This window comes from Rhinolophus sinicus, linkage group LG16, assembly GCF_036562045.2.
Source record: "Rhinolophus sinicus isolate RSC01 linkage group LG16, ASM3656204v1, whole genome shotgun sequence".
Taxonomy (NCBI): Eukaryota; Metazoa; Chordata; class Mammalia; order Chiroptera; family Rhinolophidae; genus Rhinolophus; species Rhinolophus sinicus.
This window is the reverse complement of record NC_133765.1, coordinates 20,992,913-21,007,984: the sequence shown is the minus strand read 5'-3', so window position 1 is coordinate 21,007,984 and position 15,072 is coordinate 20,992,913. Positions and strand designations below refer to the sequence as shown.

Sequence of the window (15,072 nt, the reverse complement as noted above, 5' to 3'; positions counted from 1 at the left end):
TGACAAGGAGCATCTTCCAAGAGAGAATGTCTACGAGGCCCTTTTCTCTGTGTAGCCCTGTTCCCACCAACGGGGCTGCTGGAACTCACAGATGCTGGTGAGTTCATTGCTAACCAAGCTAGGTGACCAAAAAGGCCGGGAGCACGCGCGAGTCCAGCTCCGTTCTGCAGAGATGCTGGGCTCTGTCACTGGATGGTTCCAGAGAATGCCTCCTGCTTTGGGTCTCTTGGACCTGCACTGCTAACTGCTTTTCAGCCCACCCACCCAGGGCAGCAGGCACCTTCCCTTAGGAGCAGTGGCTCATGGCCACAATTGTTCTCCTGGGGAGGATGGAACCAAGCCGGGCAGCATTCAGAGCCACTCTGACGTACCCCACCCCCAGCCCCCAGGCTGATGCAGAGTCCACAGCGTCTCACCACCTGCAGTCCTCCAACCTCAGGAAATTGGACCAGAGCTACAGACTCTGTTCCCAGGGGAAATGCATGCACACAGACAAAATCTTACAAGCCATTTCTGGAGAGCTCTGGATTGTGGAGCCATCCACTGTCTGTGGTGAAGAAGCTCCATGCTAGCTTTTTCCTGATTCGCTGCCTGGTTAGGCTAAACCAGGACTTCGCCACCTCAGCAGTGCTGACATTTTGGATGCAATGGTTCTCTGTGGGGGGCTGTCCTGCGACTGTACGATGTTATGCAGCATCCCACTAGATGCCAGCAGCACCCCCAGATGTTACAACCCAAACTGTCTGCAGACATTGCTAAGTGTCCCCTGGGGGACAGAGCTGCCCTTGGCTAAGCAGCCCTAGATTAAGCTGAGACTTCCGGCATGTGACACTAAGTTGCCCAGCAGCACGCGTGTGGCGGCCCGGTACCTTTTCTGCACGATGAGGTTGATGTTGCGCAGCGCCACGTACTGCAGCTCGGGCTCCGCCGACAGCAGCGTGACGAGGGGCGGGGCCAGCTTCTTGAGCAGCGTGCCGTAGTAGTCCAGGTCCTTGGACAGCATCTCCATGAACTTCATGAGCACCTTCACAGCAGACAGCACCACCGCGGAGTTGGCGTGCGAGAGCCTGGGGGTGACCCGCTCACAGATGCTGGAGGCCGTTCCCAGGGGGCGAAGAGAAGACAGACAAGGGGAAACAGCTGTTTTTAGTTATCAAGACAGCATGTCTTCTGTATGTGGGAGACCTTCTTTCTGGTTCTACAGCCTGCAAACTGACCCCAAGAGGTGAGAAAATCCCTCTGAAGCTCAGTTTCCACGTCTAGAAAATGGAGATAATGATGCCGACCGCACAGGGTTGCCGGGGCTTAAATGGGACAATGCATGGAAAGCAGCAGCAGTGCCTGGCATGTAGCCAACACGTGATAAATGGCAGCCCCTTCCCTTCCTTCACTGCGACCGTGTTCAAAGGGGCAGGCTACCACGTTGGTTAGGACTAAGTCAGGAAGTCCCAGCTGGGTGACCTGCACGATTTCCTCCACTTCTCTGAGCTGGAGTTTCCTTTCCTGTGAAACGGGGACAACGAGGAAAGCATCTTCACAGAGCTGCTTTAAAGATTAGCACGTGCATGGGAAGCGCCGGCAGAGCGCCAGGCACCCACCCAGTGAGACTTCCACGACAGGAGGCGCCGATGCTATCCACCTCCCTCCCTCAGCCTGAGGTGACCGGGATCTCTGCTGGCTCCCAGGTCAGGCCCTGGCTTCTGTCTCTGTCCCCAGTGAGCAGTGAGCTGACTGCCTGAAGCAACAGCATTAACAGCCTGGCTCTGGCCTCCCTTGAGATGTGTCTGAGGACGGTCTGTGGGACAAGGGCCTGGGAAGGAGCCCACTGGAGGCCTGAGGCCCAGCTCACGGTTAGAGACCCCCTGAGGCCAGCTCTGGCTGGGCTGCAAGCAAGGGGCAGCGTGCTCACCTCTGGGCCTCCCGGTCATCCTTGGGCGTGTAGTTGGCCAGGCAGTCCAGGATGAAGATCTGGCCCCATTCGGTACACTCATTCAGGGCTGTCAGTAGCTTGTTAATGGACTGAGGGTTCAGGTCGAGGAGGTTGCTGCTGGGGTGAGACTCAGCGATCTCGGAGAGTGCAGCTACTGCGTTTGCCACCACCTGGTTGAGAGGGTGGAAGGGGCAGAGGCTGGGGGCACTGCTCACAGGCCAGAGGGCAGTGGGGCTAATGATGCTGGCTGGTCAGAAGTTGAATATCCTGAAAAAAATATGACCCGATGGGCAGGGTCTGGAGCACAGAAACCCACTCTAAGCACTCACCCTACTGACTCCTCTGTAAACTGGAACTAAATAAGCGCACCTGCCATTAAAGAAAAAGAGGGGAAAGATCTAGCTCCAGGTGCCTGGCAACAGAAAGCATTACCAGCTACCTAAGACACAGCCCCACCTACCAGTTACAACAGCTCACTTCAGGGGCTGTCAACAGTGCTTCTGAGATCTGTGATTCCTGTAGAGCCCTTTGGGGTTGCTGGGAGCAGATGGGGGCTGGAGTACAGAGGGGCTTGCAGGTGAAGCTCTAGGCTCTCAACCCATTTCCACCAGAGCGGCTGTTTTTACGTGTGCTCTGCGTGGTTTTCAACTTCTCCCTATGCCGGTGCTCCCATGGCCATCCCCATACCGGCCACTCTGCGCCTGTGTGTGGTCAGTGTTTTCGTAGGACAGAGGGATGGCTGGACCCAGGGGTTTGTGCATTCCATTTGAACAGGGCTGGCTGATCTGTCCTCCAAACTGCTGTGTGTGAGGAGACGAGTTCCCCTCCCAGCTACAACCTGGTGCCCTGTCCTCCAGCCTGTGCTCCTTCCAGGGGGATCTCTAAACCCTGCAAAGATGTGGGGAAAGGGAAAAGCACCTCACATTCAGAGCTTAGCGACGGTCTTGGTGAGAAGACAGTGACAATGACAGGGACTGGAAGGAGGGCCTTAGTTTTGGTTGCACCCCTACTGTGTGCCAGGCCATACCAGGCACATTGCCTTCACAGCTTAAACCTCACAGTGCTTTTGCCAACCATGTAGGATTAGATCCATCTTACGGATGAAGGAAAAAGGACTCTGAAGGTTAGGCAGCTTGCCCAAAGTCACACAGCTTGTTAGAGAGGGCGCAAAGAACAGAATCCAGGTCTAGCTCCCCCCAAAGGTGGTGCCTGAACCACTGCAGACACGAGAACCATTAGCACACCCAGCCAGGCTCTGGCTTCCAGGAGCTGGGGACTATCTGGTGGAGGGTCAAGCCACGGTCTTCCCAAGTAACCCATGAGGTGGTAGAGGTGGCATGGTGGGTGGCAGCAGCTTACCATGGGGTTAGAATCGGAGATGAGATCTTTAAGGGTGTCCAAGAAGCCCTGGTCCTCTACCAGCTGGGCGTTGATGTCATGCAGCTTGGCCACGCACACAGCTGCTGTCTTGCGCACATATGGGTCCTCATCCTTCAGGCACTTCCGGAGTGGCTCACACAGGTACTCTGTGATCTTGTCAACGCGGATGCAGCCCATGGTCCGCACAGCCAGGGCCCGGATCAGGGGGTTGGGGTCCTCACAGTCCTGAGGGGAACCAGCCATTGGCCAGGGGCAGGGGTGGGCTGAGCAACACCAGATGGCTGCTGTGGGAATCTCCCAACTGCGGCCAACAGCATCAAAAGTACCATGTATGGGCACCTAGCATATGCCAGACACTGTGCTGGGCCTTTGGGCTTGGTCACCTCTGATCCTCACAGCAGACCTACAATACCCTTCCTATTTTACAGGTGAGGAAGCTGAGGCTCTCAGGAAGGCTGGGAGCTCACCCAGTCACAGAGTGGAGCTGAGTTAACCCACATCCATCCAGCACCACAATCCTGAATCTTTCCATTGGGCCACAGAACCCTCCATCTGCCCATATCTGAGCACAAACAGGGGTCGGGAGCTAAGGTTCTAAAGGTGCACAGAGCTGACAATTCTAGTCCCCATTTGTTCCTCAATCTGGAGGACAGAAAATGCAGAAAGAAGCAAAGTCTAGAAGGGGAACACAGAAGCTCTCAGACACTTGCTGATCCTGCCCTGGCAAAGGATGCAGGCAATGGCTGACCCCAGGGGAACTCGGGGATCAACAGGGCTTGTGTGACTTCACATGGAATGAGTTAGCAGGGTCTATAGCATCTGATTGTTTGGAAAGCGGGAGGCCTTTCTTGGAAGATGAATCCCTTAGGCTGGGAGTGAGAAGGCCTGGAAAGGAGCCTGAGTGTTTCTACCCAGAGCCACAGTGCTTCACCCCAGGAGCTCGAGGGGGAGACGGGGCAGTGCGCTCCTCCCACCAAGCTCCCACTCACCTTCACAAAAGTGTTGACGGCCATGATGGCCATGTCGGGCTGGCTCTTGGCATAGTTCATCAAGTAGAGGTACACCAGCTTCTTCAGTTCCAGGTTGTCTGTCTGCATACAGTTTACCACGTCGGGGAAGAGGGCACTAGAAGGTCAACATGGCATCAGTGTGGGGAAGGCCAAAGAAAGAGGAAGATTTTTCAGGCAGCTAATGGGGCGGGGAGATGTAGGGAGACAGTGGATAGGAGGGAAGGAGAAAGATAACAGGACTGGCCAGTAAAAGGGAGGGCATCAGCTATACTCTGTTACCATGGTAGAAATGGAATTCCAAAGGGTGATTTTAAAAGCAAAGTGACTCCTCTGTTCTTTCCCAGGGTTCAAACATGAGCTCTGGAGCCCATGAGACCTGGCTCAAACCCAGCTCTGTCTCTTGTTACTGTATGAAGTTGGGAAAATTCCTTCATCTCCCCCTCCAGCCCACGAGTCTGTGCCTCATTTGCAAGACAGGTGCAACAAAACCCCATTTCACAGGGGCCCTGTGTAATTAAAGAAGACAATATACTTGACATCTGGGAGGTGGTAAATAAATGAAAATGACTGTTTTTGCTTCCCTAATACTTAACGTGGCCCTTATATTGGGCTGTTGGTTCTGGAGGGTTGTAGGGAAGCAGGGAAGAGCTATGCTGCTTTCACCACAAAGGCCAGCTCAGACGCCCCCTAAAATTCAGCCCAGCGTGTACAGAGCATGTGCTATACGCCAGGCTTGGCACTACGGGCTGCAGGTATGTACCTGATCTCATTTAAAAGCCCCAAGAAGCCAGGGGATTATCCCCATTTTATAGAAGATAATATGAGGCTCCTAAATGTCAAATAAGCTGCCTGAAGAGCCAGGTCTGACTCCAAAGCCCACGCTCAGGATGGCTGTTATTCTGGGTGGACCCGTCCCCAATGTGGTACCCACAGTCCCGGAGTCACAGGCCCCTTGAGATGAGAAATATGGTTAGACATCAATTTTCTGTCTCTGGAATCCTCCCCTCCCCTCTGCAGTCTTGTGATTTTATGGGTAAGAACACGGTAACAGAGACTTAAGAGGTCAAAGGGAACTTCCTGAGCCTCAACAGGTAGGAGACCAGTCAGTGCTAAAAGTGACAGATCACCTTGGAAGATGAAGAATGACACGCGAGGAAGAAAGCGGGGGTGGGGTGGGGCGAGGGGTGCGGGGGAGAGGAGGCACAGCTGATGAGCCCAGCTTGCTCTTTTGGGCCGTCACGTCAGCACAACAAGCTCATGTGAGATGAAGAACAAAGAGGCTTCCTCTGTGCGGAGGTGACAGTGGTGTCCTACTTGAAGGAGACTGGCTTTGTCCCAGAAGGAACCTGACTTGGAAGGCGGCCCTGTTTTCCGGCAGACGCCTGATCCCTTTGCCACTCTGTCTTCAGCAGGTCCCTCCCCTGCAGTGCTATCAAGATCCTTGCTCCCCGAGGGCGGCAATGGGACAGGGCAGTCCACGGAGAAGCCTGGAGCAGTGGGCTCCTGCTGTGGGACCCGGATGAGGAGCTGCCCCACGTCAGCACCCAGGCCTAGGAAGCAGGTGCTGGGCACCACGAGGGCACAGAGGAGAGAGAACGGGCAAAAGCCACCCGGATTTGGATTTCAGAAGAGCTGGGCGTGAGTCCTAGTTCTGCCATTAACCATGTGACTATTGGGGAGTCATTGTACTTCTTCTTTATTTGGTTTCTTTGAAAGTAAAAATATCATTACCTACCATACAGGAATTGTAAGGAACTGCTGGGAAAACATCTGCAACTGTTCTGCAGATTCTCAAACACTGTGCAAGTGCTAGGTTGTTGTAAAACCCACTCCCTGCCCTTGGGGACTTTACAATGTGGTGGGCAAGTAAACACAAATACACACACGAGGAGAATAGTCTAGAATTAGTACCAGGTGATAGGAACATAGAGCAAACGCTGTGTGTTCAAGGCAGTGGGCTGGGATGCTGAAGGGATGCAGCAGGAGACCTTGAGTGGGTTTTCAAAATGGAAAGAAAAGCTGCGTAAATGAAAAAGGGGAAAGGGACATTCCAGGAAGGAGAAAAGCACGAGCAAAGGTGGGGCAGCAATTCTACACGTGATCTGCCCCAGCAACCAGACGCAAACCAGAGGCTGCCAGTTAGTGTCAAGCTGGACAAATCCAACATGCAGGTATGTTTTCCGTGCGCACTGTTCATTTCTTTAATACCATCTGGTAATCTAAAACAGGGAGATTGAAAATGGAAAATCCAACTTCTCATTCTTTTTAAAAAACCAGAAGACCTGGCCACACTGGGTTCATTTTCCCCAACAGGCAGCGATCCTCTGGAGTTTCTGACAGGGTTCACGCCATGTCCACTTCCCCGCATGTGGCCTTTTTGACCTAGTTCACTCACTCACTCCATTACTGCCTGACCCCATCCGCACTTGAGCTCGTGCCCCTGGTGCAAATAAAGCCTTCTGGTTGGAAAGGAAGTTTGGGAGGGAGCTGGATGAAGGGAGACCTGGGTGCCTAGAGAGACCCTAAAGGAGATGCCACGCAGCCTCCTCCTGCACACCTGACATCTTTGCCCACGGTCATCGATGCGATCACTTTCTTCACCGCCTCCTTCTTCTTCTCCTTCTTGTCACTGTTGAGCTCTGCCTTCAGCTCGAAGATCTCCCCTAAAAAAGGAGGCAGGCAAAAAAGGAGTGGTCTATCCCCACCCTGCCAGAGGGAGATTCCCAGTCCCCAACTTCCCCCAGAGTGGGAGGGAAGCACATAAGACACTCCATGCTGCTGGCTGAGGGCAGCTTTAGGCCCCGGTCTCAGGTGGAACAGGCAGCAGAGAGAAACACCTGCTAGGAGAGGAATTATCAAGATGAAAGCTTGGAGATCACACTGTATTGAGGAGAAGAACAGTGGAAGCTACAGATGTTCTGAGAGAGACAAAAAGCAAGAAGGCAGGTCCTGCTCAGCCAGATGGCTGAAAACACACAGAGGGAAGCAAAGTCCTCCTCAGCCACCCTTCCCAAAGCCCTCAGGGCGGTGTGTGATGGAATCTGGGGACTTAAGGTCTGAGGGGAGGGGGTAGGATTTGCTCAATTCCCACACTTGGCTTTTCCTGTTTTCCTAGAACTTCTAGTTAAAACAGCTCACTCAGGGTTTCACTTCCTGAGACACAAGAGGTTGCTCAGCTCTGAAAACGGGAATTCAGCTGCCCCACGAGGGATCTAACATGTAATCAACTGTTTTTAGGAACTTTATCTGGAAAAAGAAAATGAGGAAGTAGGGTTGTCTGGGGCCCTGCCATGAAGAGATAGTCAGGACGCTGATGAACCTAGAAAAAGGTTAAGAGGGCAGACTTTGGAGGGACAGGCCTCCCACCCTCAGAACAGCAGCCGCCAGCCTTTCCTGAGCTTTCTCTAAGCCAAGTACCCCTCTAGCTTATTCCCCCGCTTTCTGTCATTTCATCCTCACAATTCTGCATTTTGCCCCATTTCCCTGCCATTTTATAGATGAGCAAATGGAGGCTGCAAAGAGTTCAGTAACTTGCCCAAGTAACACAGCTGGTAGGAAGTAGGCCAAGACTCAAAACCAGGTCTGCCAGCTCCAAAGCCTGTATGCTCAGGCTGACCCAGGACACACACTTTGCTTCTCTGGACCTATTTCCTCATCTGTACTCTCGACCTTGACCAGGGCACTGGATTTTCCCATTTAACAGTCCGATGTGACCCTCTCATTTCAGGTCTGGCACTCAGTGGCCTGCACTAAGGGTGGCCACTATTACTAATTTACCATGAGACCCGCTGCCTTGGCCAGCTCTTTTGTAGAATAAGAGTCCTAGGCTTCCCTCCCAAGTTACTTGGGGTGGGGGTAAAGCAGACTGTCACGTGAGGGTAAGTGCACAGGGAGTTCTAGACAAATTTACAGTGAGAAAAAGAAAACTAGCAGGTTTTTATCATAACTGAACAATATGGTGTTCAGCAAAGAACTCCAAACAAGGTTAATTAAGAATACACAGCACAGCCTGGGGCAAGGCCACAGTGAAGATATTGCTCAACAGAGCCAAGAGGAATCTGTAGACCTTGAAGATCAAATTCATGGCTCTGTTGGGCTGAAGGAACCCGTGCTTTTCTCCAAGAGACAGAGAGGGCCATGTCTCTCAGCTATAGAGTCCAACAGACCACGATGGCTTTGAGCCTGGGCCCCACTGCAGGGCTGCCCCTGCTTTGCTGGAAGCCTTTGGCTGGTTACAGTACAACTGGCTGCCAATTGAAAGATCTAGGCCTGAGTCCCCTTGTCCCCCAGAAGGCTGGTAAGGTGAACCTGGGATCTGCCTGCATCTGAATGTCTCCCCTTCTCAGTCCCACACAAGGCATCTGATTCTCCTACCCCACTGCCTCCCCGCTAGCTGAGGCAGGTACCATCATCTGCATCTCTCATCAGAGCTGTGGTACTAGCCTCCCGGCCTCCCTCAGCTTCACCCCCTTCACTTCTTTTTAGAATCTGCCTTGGACCTGCCCTTGCTTAAAACCGTCACTGATGTCAGATTTGGACCTAGGCATCTCTCTACAGACATTCCCCTCAAAAGAAAACACACAAAACCCCAGCACTGCCCCCCAATACACTCAGCACTAAGCTCATCCCCTCCGGCTGGGCTCGCCAGGCCCTGATCCCCGCACCTCTCCAACCTTCCTTCCATCACACTCTTGAGTAACTTGGGCTGAAGTGCTTTCCTTTCCCTGAATGTACCAAGGGCACTCACTCCGCTCCCCTCTGCAGCCCCACCCCCTTTATCTAGCCAGGTCCACCCAGGCCTCTCCCACAGCCTCCTACACTTCCCTTATCATGGCACCCACTGCCTCTTGGAGGGATTACTACTTAATAAACTGTCTTCTCTGCTCAACCACCAGCACAGCCAGTTTAGAGACTGTCTCCTCCACTGTACATGGAAGGTATTCTATAGAATTGGCTGGACCAATAAACGAAATGCCTGAGAAGGGGCAGCTGACCCAACGACGACTCTTCTAATCTGCTTAGCAGGCATGTGCCAATCTCACTTGGAAGGAAGCAGAGAGGAAGGAAGGGCCAGTCAGAAGATGCTTACAGGGTCAAAGCATATCTGCCAGCTGCTACAACAGCCTCCGTTTCCCGAAAAGCAGAAACAACCACAATATGCAACAATATAAGATGAGCTTAGCAAATTTCAGTGCAGCGACTCAGTAAACTAATACTGAGTGGTCATAACTGTGGGGAAACGTTTATGATAATGTCAAATGAAAAACAGAACATAAACGCTGACTTCAGCGACATCAAACACGCGCCCTCGGATAAGGACGAGACACACATTATCGCTGTGGGGCCACAGACAGCGCTCTATACCCTCTGTCCTCCGGGAAAAACACATCATATTTAACAGTTTGAAGCCATGGGGAACAAAGGGGCTCTTTTTCTGCACTAGGAGCTAACGCTCTTCCCTTCTAGAGTTCTAAAAGAAGCAGTCAATTTCTTACACCACCAACAGTTCAGTTTTCTGGAGCCACCGGGTTAAAGGTGCTCTGGGTAATACCCATGACTCCTTCCAGGCCCCAGGTCACCCCCCGTGAGGAGCAAGCCGAGGGGTGGGCAGGGAAAACGTAGGCCAAGACCCCACAATGAAACAAAACAGTACCTTTCTTGGTCGTGGTGAAATATTTTGAGTCAGTCATTTTGGTCCTTTATCTGTGGCCAGACTCTGCAAGACAGAAAAGAGGGGTGACTTTCCGTTGTGTTCCATTCCATTTTCAGTGGTGGAGCACAGGAGGAGGCAAGAGGGATCCAGCACACATGTGGCACGGGAAGATAGCTTCTTCTCTCTCCACTGGGCAAATGGACTAGTAGATAAATGGCTGATCAAATTTTGGAAGGCAATTCTGAAGGATCTATCAAATTTTTGAATGGGCATACCCTTTGACCTAACAATTGTACTTCTAGGAATCTCGCCCACAGAAATATCTGCACAGGATGTAAAGGTTTTACTGCAGCACTGCCCATAACAATGCACCACTGGAGATAACTTCAGTGCCCATCGATAAGGGAACGGCTCCATACTCGGGAAGAGTTCACAGATTCGAAAGCACCGCACAATCACGGTGACAGCAGCCCCTTCGTGACCACTCTGCTCAGCACTGGTCTAAGGGCTCACGCAGGTGAACTCATTAGAGCCTCATCACAGCCTCACCAGGGTACTGTCATTGCCCTACAAAGTCAAATGAGCTTGGAAAATGTCAAGTTTAAATGTCAAGCTATGGAGATTCATTCTCCCCTCAGCTTTTCCAGCTTCTCTAACAGGGATATGCATCATTCATCTCTAGAGAGGGCTGGCATCCATACGCTGCAGACCCTACAGTGTTCCCCAAATCTAACTGGACAGTGCTCTCAAAGCACCTCTCAGGACATCTCCTAGAGTAAAACAGTGTGAAATGCTCTTCAAAGGCAATAAGACAAAGAAAGTACCCGGGCTTGTTGAATGAGAACTCATTCAACAAGCATTTATCGGCACCTACTGTGTAACCTCAATAGTTCCTCTTGGTCAACAGATGAAAGATAAAAGAAGCTTTGTAGGAGCCAAGTGCCCTGGATACATGGCAGAGACTTCTGGGATTGTTCTAACATTTATTAAGAAGCTATTATTGACTGAGCCCCTCTCAAAGTCAGGGGTTTTACACACATTCTCATTTAATCTTACCAATAAGGTAACTGCTTTTAACCCCATTTTTACAGATGAGGAAACTAAGGCCCAGGTAGGATAAGTTACTTGCCCAAGACCACATGGCTTGTAAGTGGCTGGACTGGGAGACCATTTCAGGTCTGAGCTCAGCATCTGTACTCTATTAATGAAGGAATTCTGCTTCCCCCTTCTGAGAGGGAGGACAGAGCCTGGCAGTGGCTAAGGACTCAGTCCAAAACACCTCGAGACTTTCAAGTGTCATCTTCCAGTCTTACCTGTAGTTTCACACGGTAAGAAAACTACACAACCCCCAAAACAGACATTTAGTTGGAGAAAAGTCACTCGCTTTGTCCTTCTGTTGCCTCTATGGAAGAGACGCAAACATGTAACCCATGAACATCTTCCTTCAATTCATTACTATGTGGGGGAGAGATGGTGGGAGGGGTAAGAGGGGTTAAGAATCATTTCAAAAGTCTCTGGAAACAAAGCCAACATAGCTTCTCTTCAGCCCAACTGTATTTTTCCAGACTAAGCTTGTATTTATGGCAGGATGGCAATGCGGCTGCTCTCCAACTGAGACAGCCATAGATTTTGTTTCAGTAATCAATGGAAAACAAATATGTACCGTCTTGGGCTGCCTTAAGTCCTTTGTGGGTCCTAGGATAAAGGAACAAAGGCTTGGCTGATAAAATAGGATAAAGAAAACGACAGAATTCTACTTTCCTTTTGCTTTGCAAGGTTGAAAAGGGATGATGGTACTTTTCTATGGGAACTACAGGAAAGCACAGAAGAGCCCGCTGCATCCGACGATGCCAGTCCTGCAATGGGGACGCTAAGTGCCACTCCAGGCAGCAGGAGTCAGGGCTGTGGACAGATCCACAAAGGGAGGACCCACATGGGTCTGGTCCACAGCTCCATCTGTCCTCCCCATTCACGCCCGGCCCAGGGAGCCACAGCTGGCCAGTGTTCAGTTGATATTGTTGAAAGAAATGAAAAGGGGCCACTGAAAATCCCAGGGAGCCTCAGCCTGCTCTTTGACAGCTCTGTTATGTAACTATTTGGCATTTATTTCCTACAGCAGTTTACTTACACTAAACACAGTTTTCTTTTCAGCGCACATAAAGCCGTTTTACCAGAGAAAACTCCCCAACCTAGAGGTTCTTTTTGGAGCTCTGAGAACGAGCAGGTAAACAGACATAACAGGATGTCTGTCACACAGTAAAGGGCTGCATGGCTTCAGAGGTCACAGGCTTGAGAGCACAACTGGCAGAGGTATTATTCCAAACTGTTTCTCAAGGTTAAGTTTAGTCTAAGAAGAGGGATCAATGAAGGCAAAAGGGGCTAAAAATTACAGGCCAAAAGAATCATAGAAAGTAACATGCAAATAATGCCAATGTTAAATCTAGAAGGAAATCAAAATGAACAAAGCAAATACTACCTTAGATGACTAACTTCAGCACTGCCCAGAAATTCTTCCTTCTCCAGTAGAGGAGGGTGTCAGGGGCTTTCCCCTGATCTGCAGGCACAACACAATTATCCGGGGGCCCTCAATTCCCAGAACATAACCTGCTGCTGACAGATTTGTGTTGTATGCAGTCAACCAGGTGGAGAAAAAGGTGGGAAATTTGGGGGATTAAAAAAAGCAACAAAGCTGTAGAGTCAGTCAGGTCAAAACATCACAGCTGCTGACACCCCTAGAGCGTTGGGCTTTCAATGACACGCTTCCTTTTACAGGTGCTAAGCAACTGTACTCACAAACTTCAACTGCCAACCAGTGGGCTGGCGCTGGTTGCCTCTTTGCTCTGCAGTATCTATTTTGCATATCCCTCTGCAGAGGGCCCGATGGGGCTGGTGATGCAGAAATCAGATCCCTCTGAAATTCTTTCACATACAGGAAATTAGAGGAGGAAGGAGAGGTGGGGAGAAGTGAAAATGCTTTTGCAAAGCCCACCCAGGGCCCAGATTAGAAAAACCTCACTTCACTGTGAAAAATCTCCTACACCCTGTTGATCTACTGAAGGTGATTATTTTATTGTGTCCTTTCACTGCCTCTTGGATGTCAGTGCAAGAGAGATTTTTCATTCTCTTTGCAGGAATGGAAAAAAACGTACAGTTCCGTCCTAAAGGAGCTCCGACTTGTAGAAGCTGCAGGAAAGACTGTGCTGGCCTTGCTCAGCTGTCCCCATACACCGCCATCCTACTAACAGAGGCCAAAGGGGCTAAGACCTTGTTCTTGGATGAATTTGATCGTGTACATGAGCCACAACAGAACGCAGGCAGCCAATTTAGGCAAGAAAAAGCTTAGGGTCTGGATTCCATCTTTGGAAGTCGCAGAGCACATTTAAAAAAGCAATTTAATTGGAGGGAATTTTTGGTTCAGAAACTGTTCTGGCCAGTGTGATGAGTCACTTTTGCTAAGGAGACCCCTCAACTGAGCATTTACAGGCCAAGGAATGGCTCAAGGGGATGGCATAGTCCAAATGAAGAGAGGAGCACACGGGGAAGGGCTGGTTTTGTCTCCAAGGAGCCCTGCTGCGATCCTGCCTTAAGTCTACCTTCCCACACCCATCCGAGGAAGATGACTCTGATGCCACAACCCCAGTCCAGTTCCTGTTCATCTGACTTTTTTTTTATATCCTATTAACATACCTGCTTCCCCTGCCACTAGGAATAAAGCCTGAAATAAAGTCGTTTTCTCTTAGGTTTTCTAGAATTGTAACGACGTCCCTGGTGAGAATCACTGGCATGCTGGCCAGGGACAAACATATAACGTAATCTAAGAGTGGAAAACAGGTCCCAGGAAGAAAAGGGGAGGGGGAAAGAACTCGTATGTTCCCAGCGAAAGACTCTGGATGGTTTTCTTTGGGATTTTAGCCACTGAAGTGAGGGTTAGGTTTAAGGAAAAACAAAAGTCTTCACATATCTAAATGTGATTTTATGAACAAGAGATAAAGAATACCTTTCTGTGTTTTAAGCTAATGAAATGAATTTAATCTATAAAAATATGTTAAGAAAATAAGTATTGACTATATTTTAACTTTTCTCTAGTTCTCAAAGTTGCTAATGACAATTAATGACCTGTAAGGGAAAGAGTGCTGAACCAACTAAGGTTACAGTTCACTTCGTCTCTATAATTCAACTTCCCCTCTTGAAAATGGGGACTTCACCACCTGCTGCTCTACTTATTGCACGTATTTCTTCTGATGGAATCATGTGAGAATGAAAGCGAGTGTTAATGTGAACACTGTAAATATTGGGTGGTTCCATTTATATAAAATTCTTGAATAAGCAGCAGAGGCAAAAGCAACCTACAATGATGGACATCAGCTCAGTGGATGCTTCTAGGTGGGAAGGCCTGACGTGAAGGGGCCACGAAAGAACTCTAAGGGTGACAGATATGATCTGTGTCTTGATGCAGACACTGGCCAAACTGTATACTTAAGAGCTGAGCATTTCACTTGATGTAAATTGTACAAACATTAATTTTTTAAAATAACAATGTAAAACCCCCCAACGTTAGAGAAGAAAAATAGAACACTGTATAACCCAGAGGAAATAAAGCCTTTGTGAGCTGACATAAAATCATTTAAGTCTTAAAAGATCTATGAATTCAATTATGTAAAAGTCAAGTTTTTCTGCATGGACGAAAACATAAAAAAACACAAGACATATGATAAACACACACAAAGAAATTTGCATCACATCACAGACAAAAGCCTATTTTCCTTAACACATAAAAAGTGACTACAAATAGGACAATGACAAAGGATAAGGCCTGTTCATAGAAAATGAAGCGCCATGGCTTAAGCTTGCTGATAATAAAAGAAATGGAAATTGAAACTACAATGAAATTCCATCCATCAGCTTGGTAAAGACATAAAAGTCTAATAACACTGCATGTTGGTGCTGATGTGGGAAAACAGATACCTTCATACAGTGCTAATGAGTCTAAATCGCTACAGTTTCTATAGCAATTAGCCTTTGACCCGGCAATTCTGCTTCTAAGAATTTATTCTATTATAAACGTACAAAACTATGCATATAGTTACTCATATAGCATC

General features: G+C 49.5%; 1 protein-coding gene across 7 annotated transcripts in view; it reads right to left on the bottom strand.

Moving 5' to 3' along the window:
• AP1B1 (adaptor related protein complex 1 subunit beta 1) overlaps positions 1-15,072 on the bottom strand; it is a 48,555-nt gene that overhangs the window by 22,920 nt on the left and 10,563 nt on the right. For 5 of the 7 annotated variants that reach the window (XM_019743076.2, XM_074321856.1, XM_019743078.2 and 2 more), the window contains 6 exons: positions 9,974-10,036; positions 6,878-6,983; positions 4,300-4,435; positions 3,290-3,535; positions 1,910-2,100; positions 870-1,091 (listed from right to left, as the gene is read on the bottom strand). In XM_019743076.2, the coding sequence (XP_019598635.1) occupies positions 870-1,091; positions 1,910-2,100; positions 3,290-3,535; positions 4,300-4,435; positions 6,878-6,983; positions 9,974-10,010 (938 nt within the window). In that variant the 5' untranslated portion in view covers positions 10,011-10,036. Of the gene's footprint in view, positions 1-869; positions 1,092-1,909; positions 2,101-3,289; positions 3,536-4,299; positions 4,436-6,877; positions 6,984-9,973; positions 10,037-12,449; positions 12,708-15,072 lie in introns of those variants that run through there. The other 2 variants (XM_074321857.1, XM_074321854.1) reach the window with 2 other exon arrangements.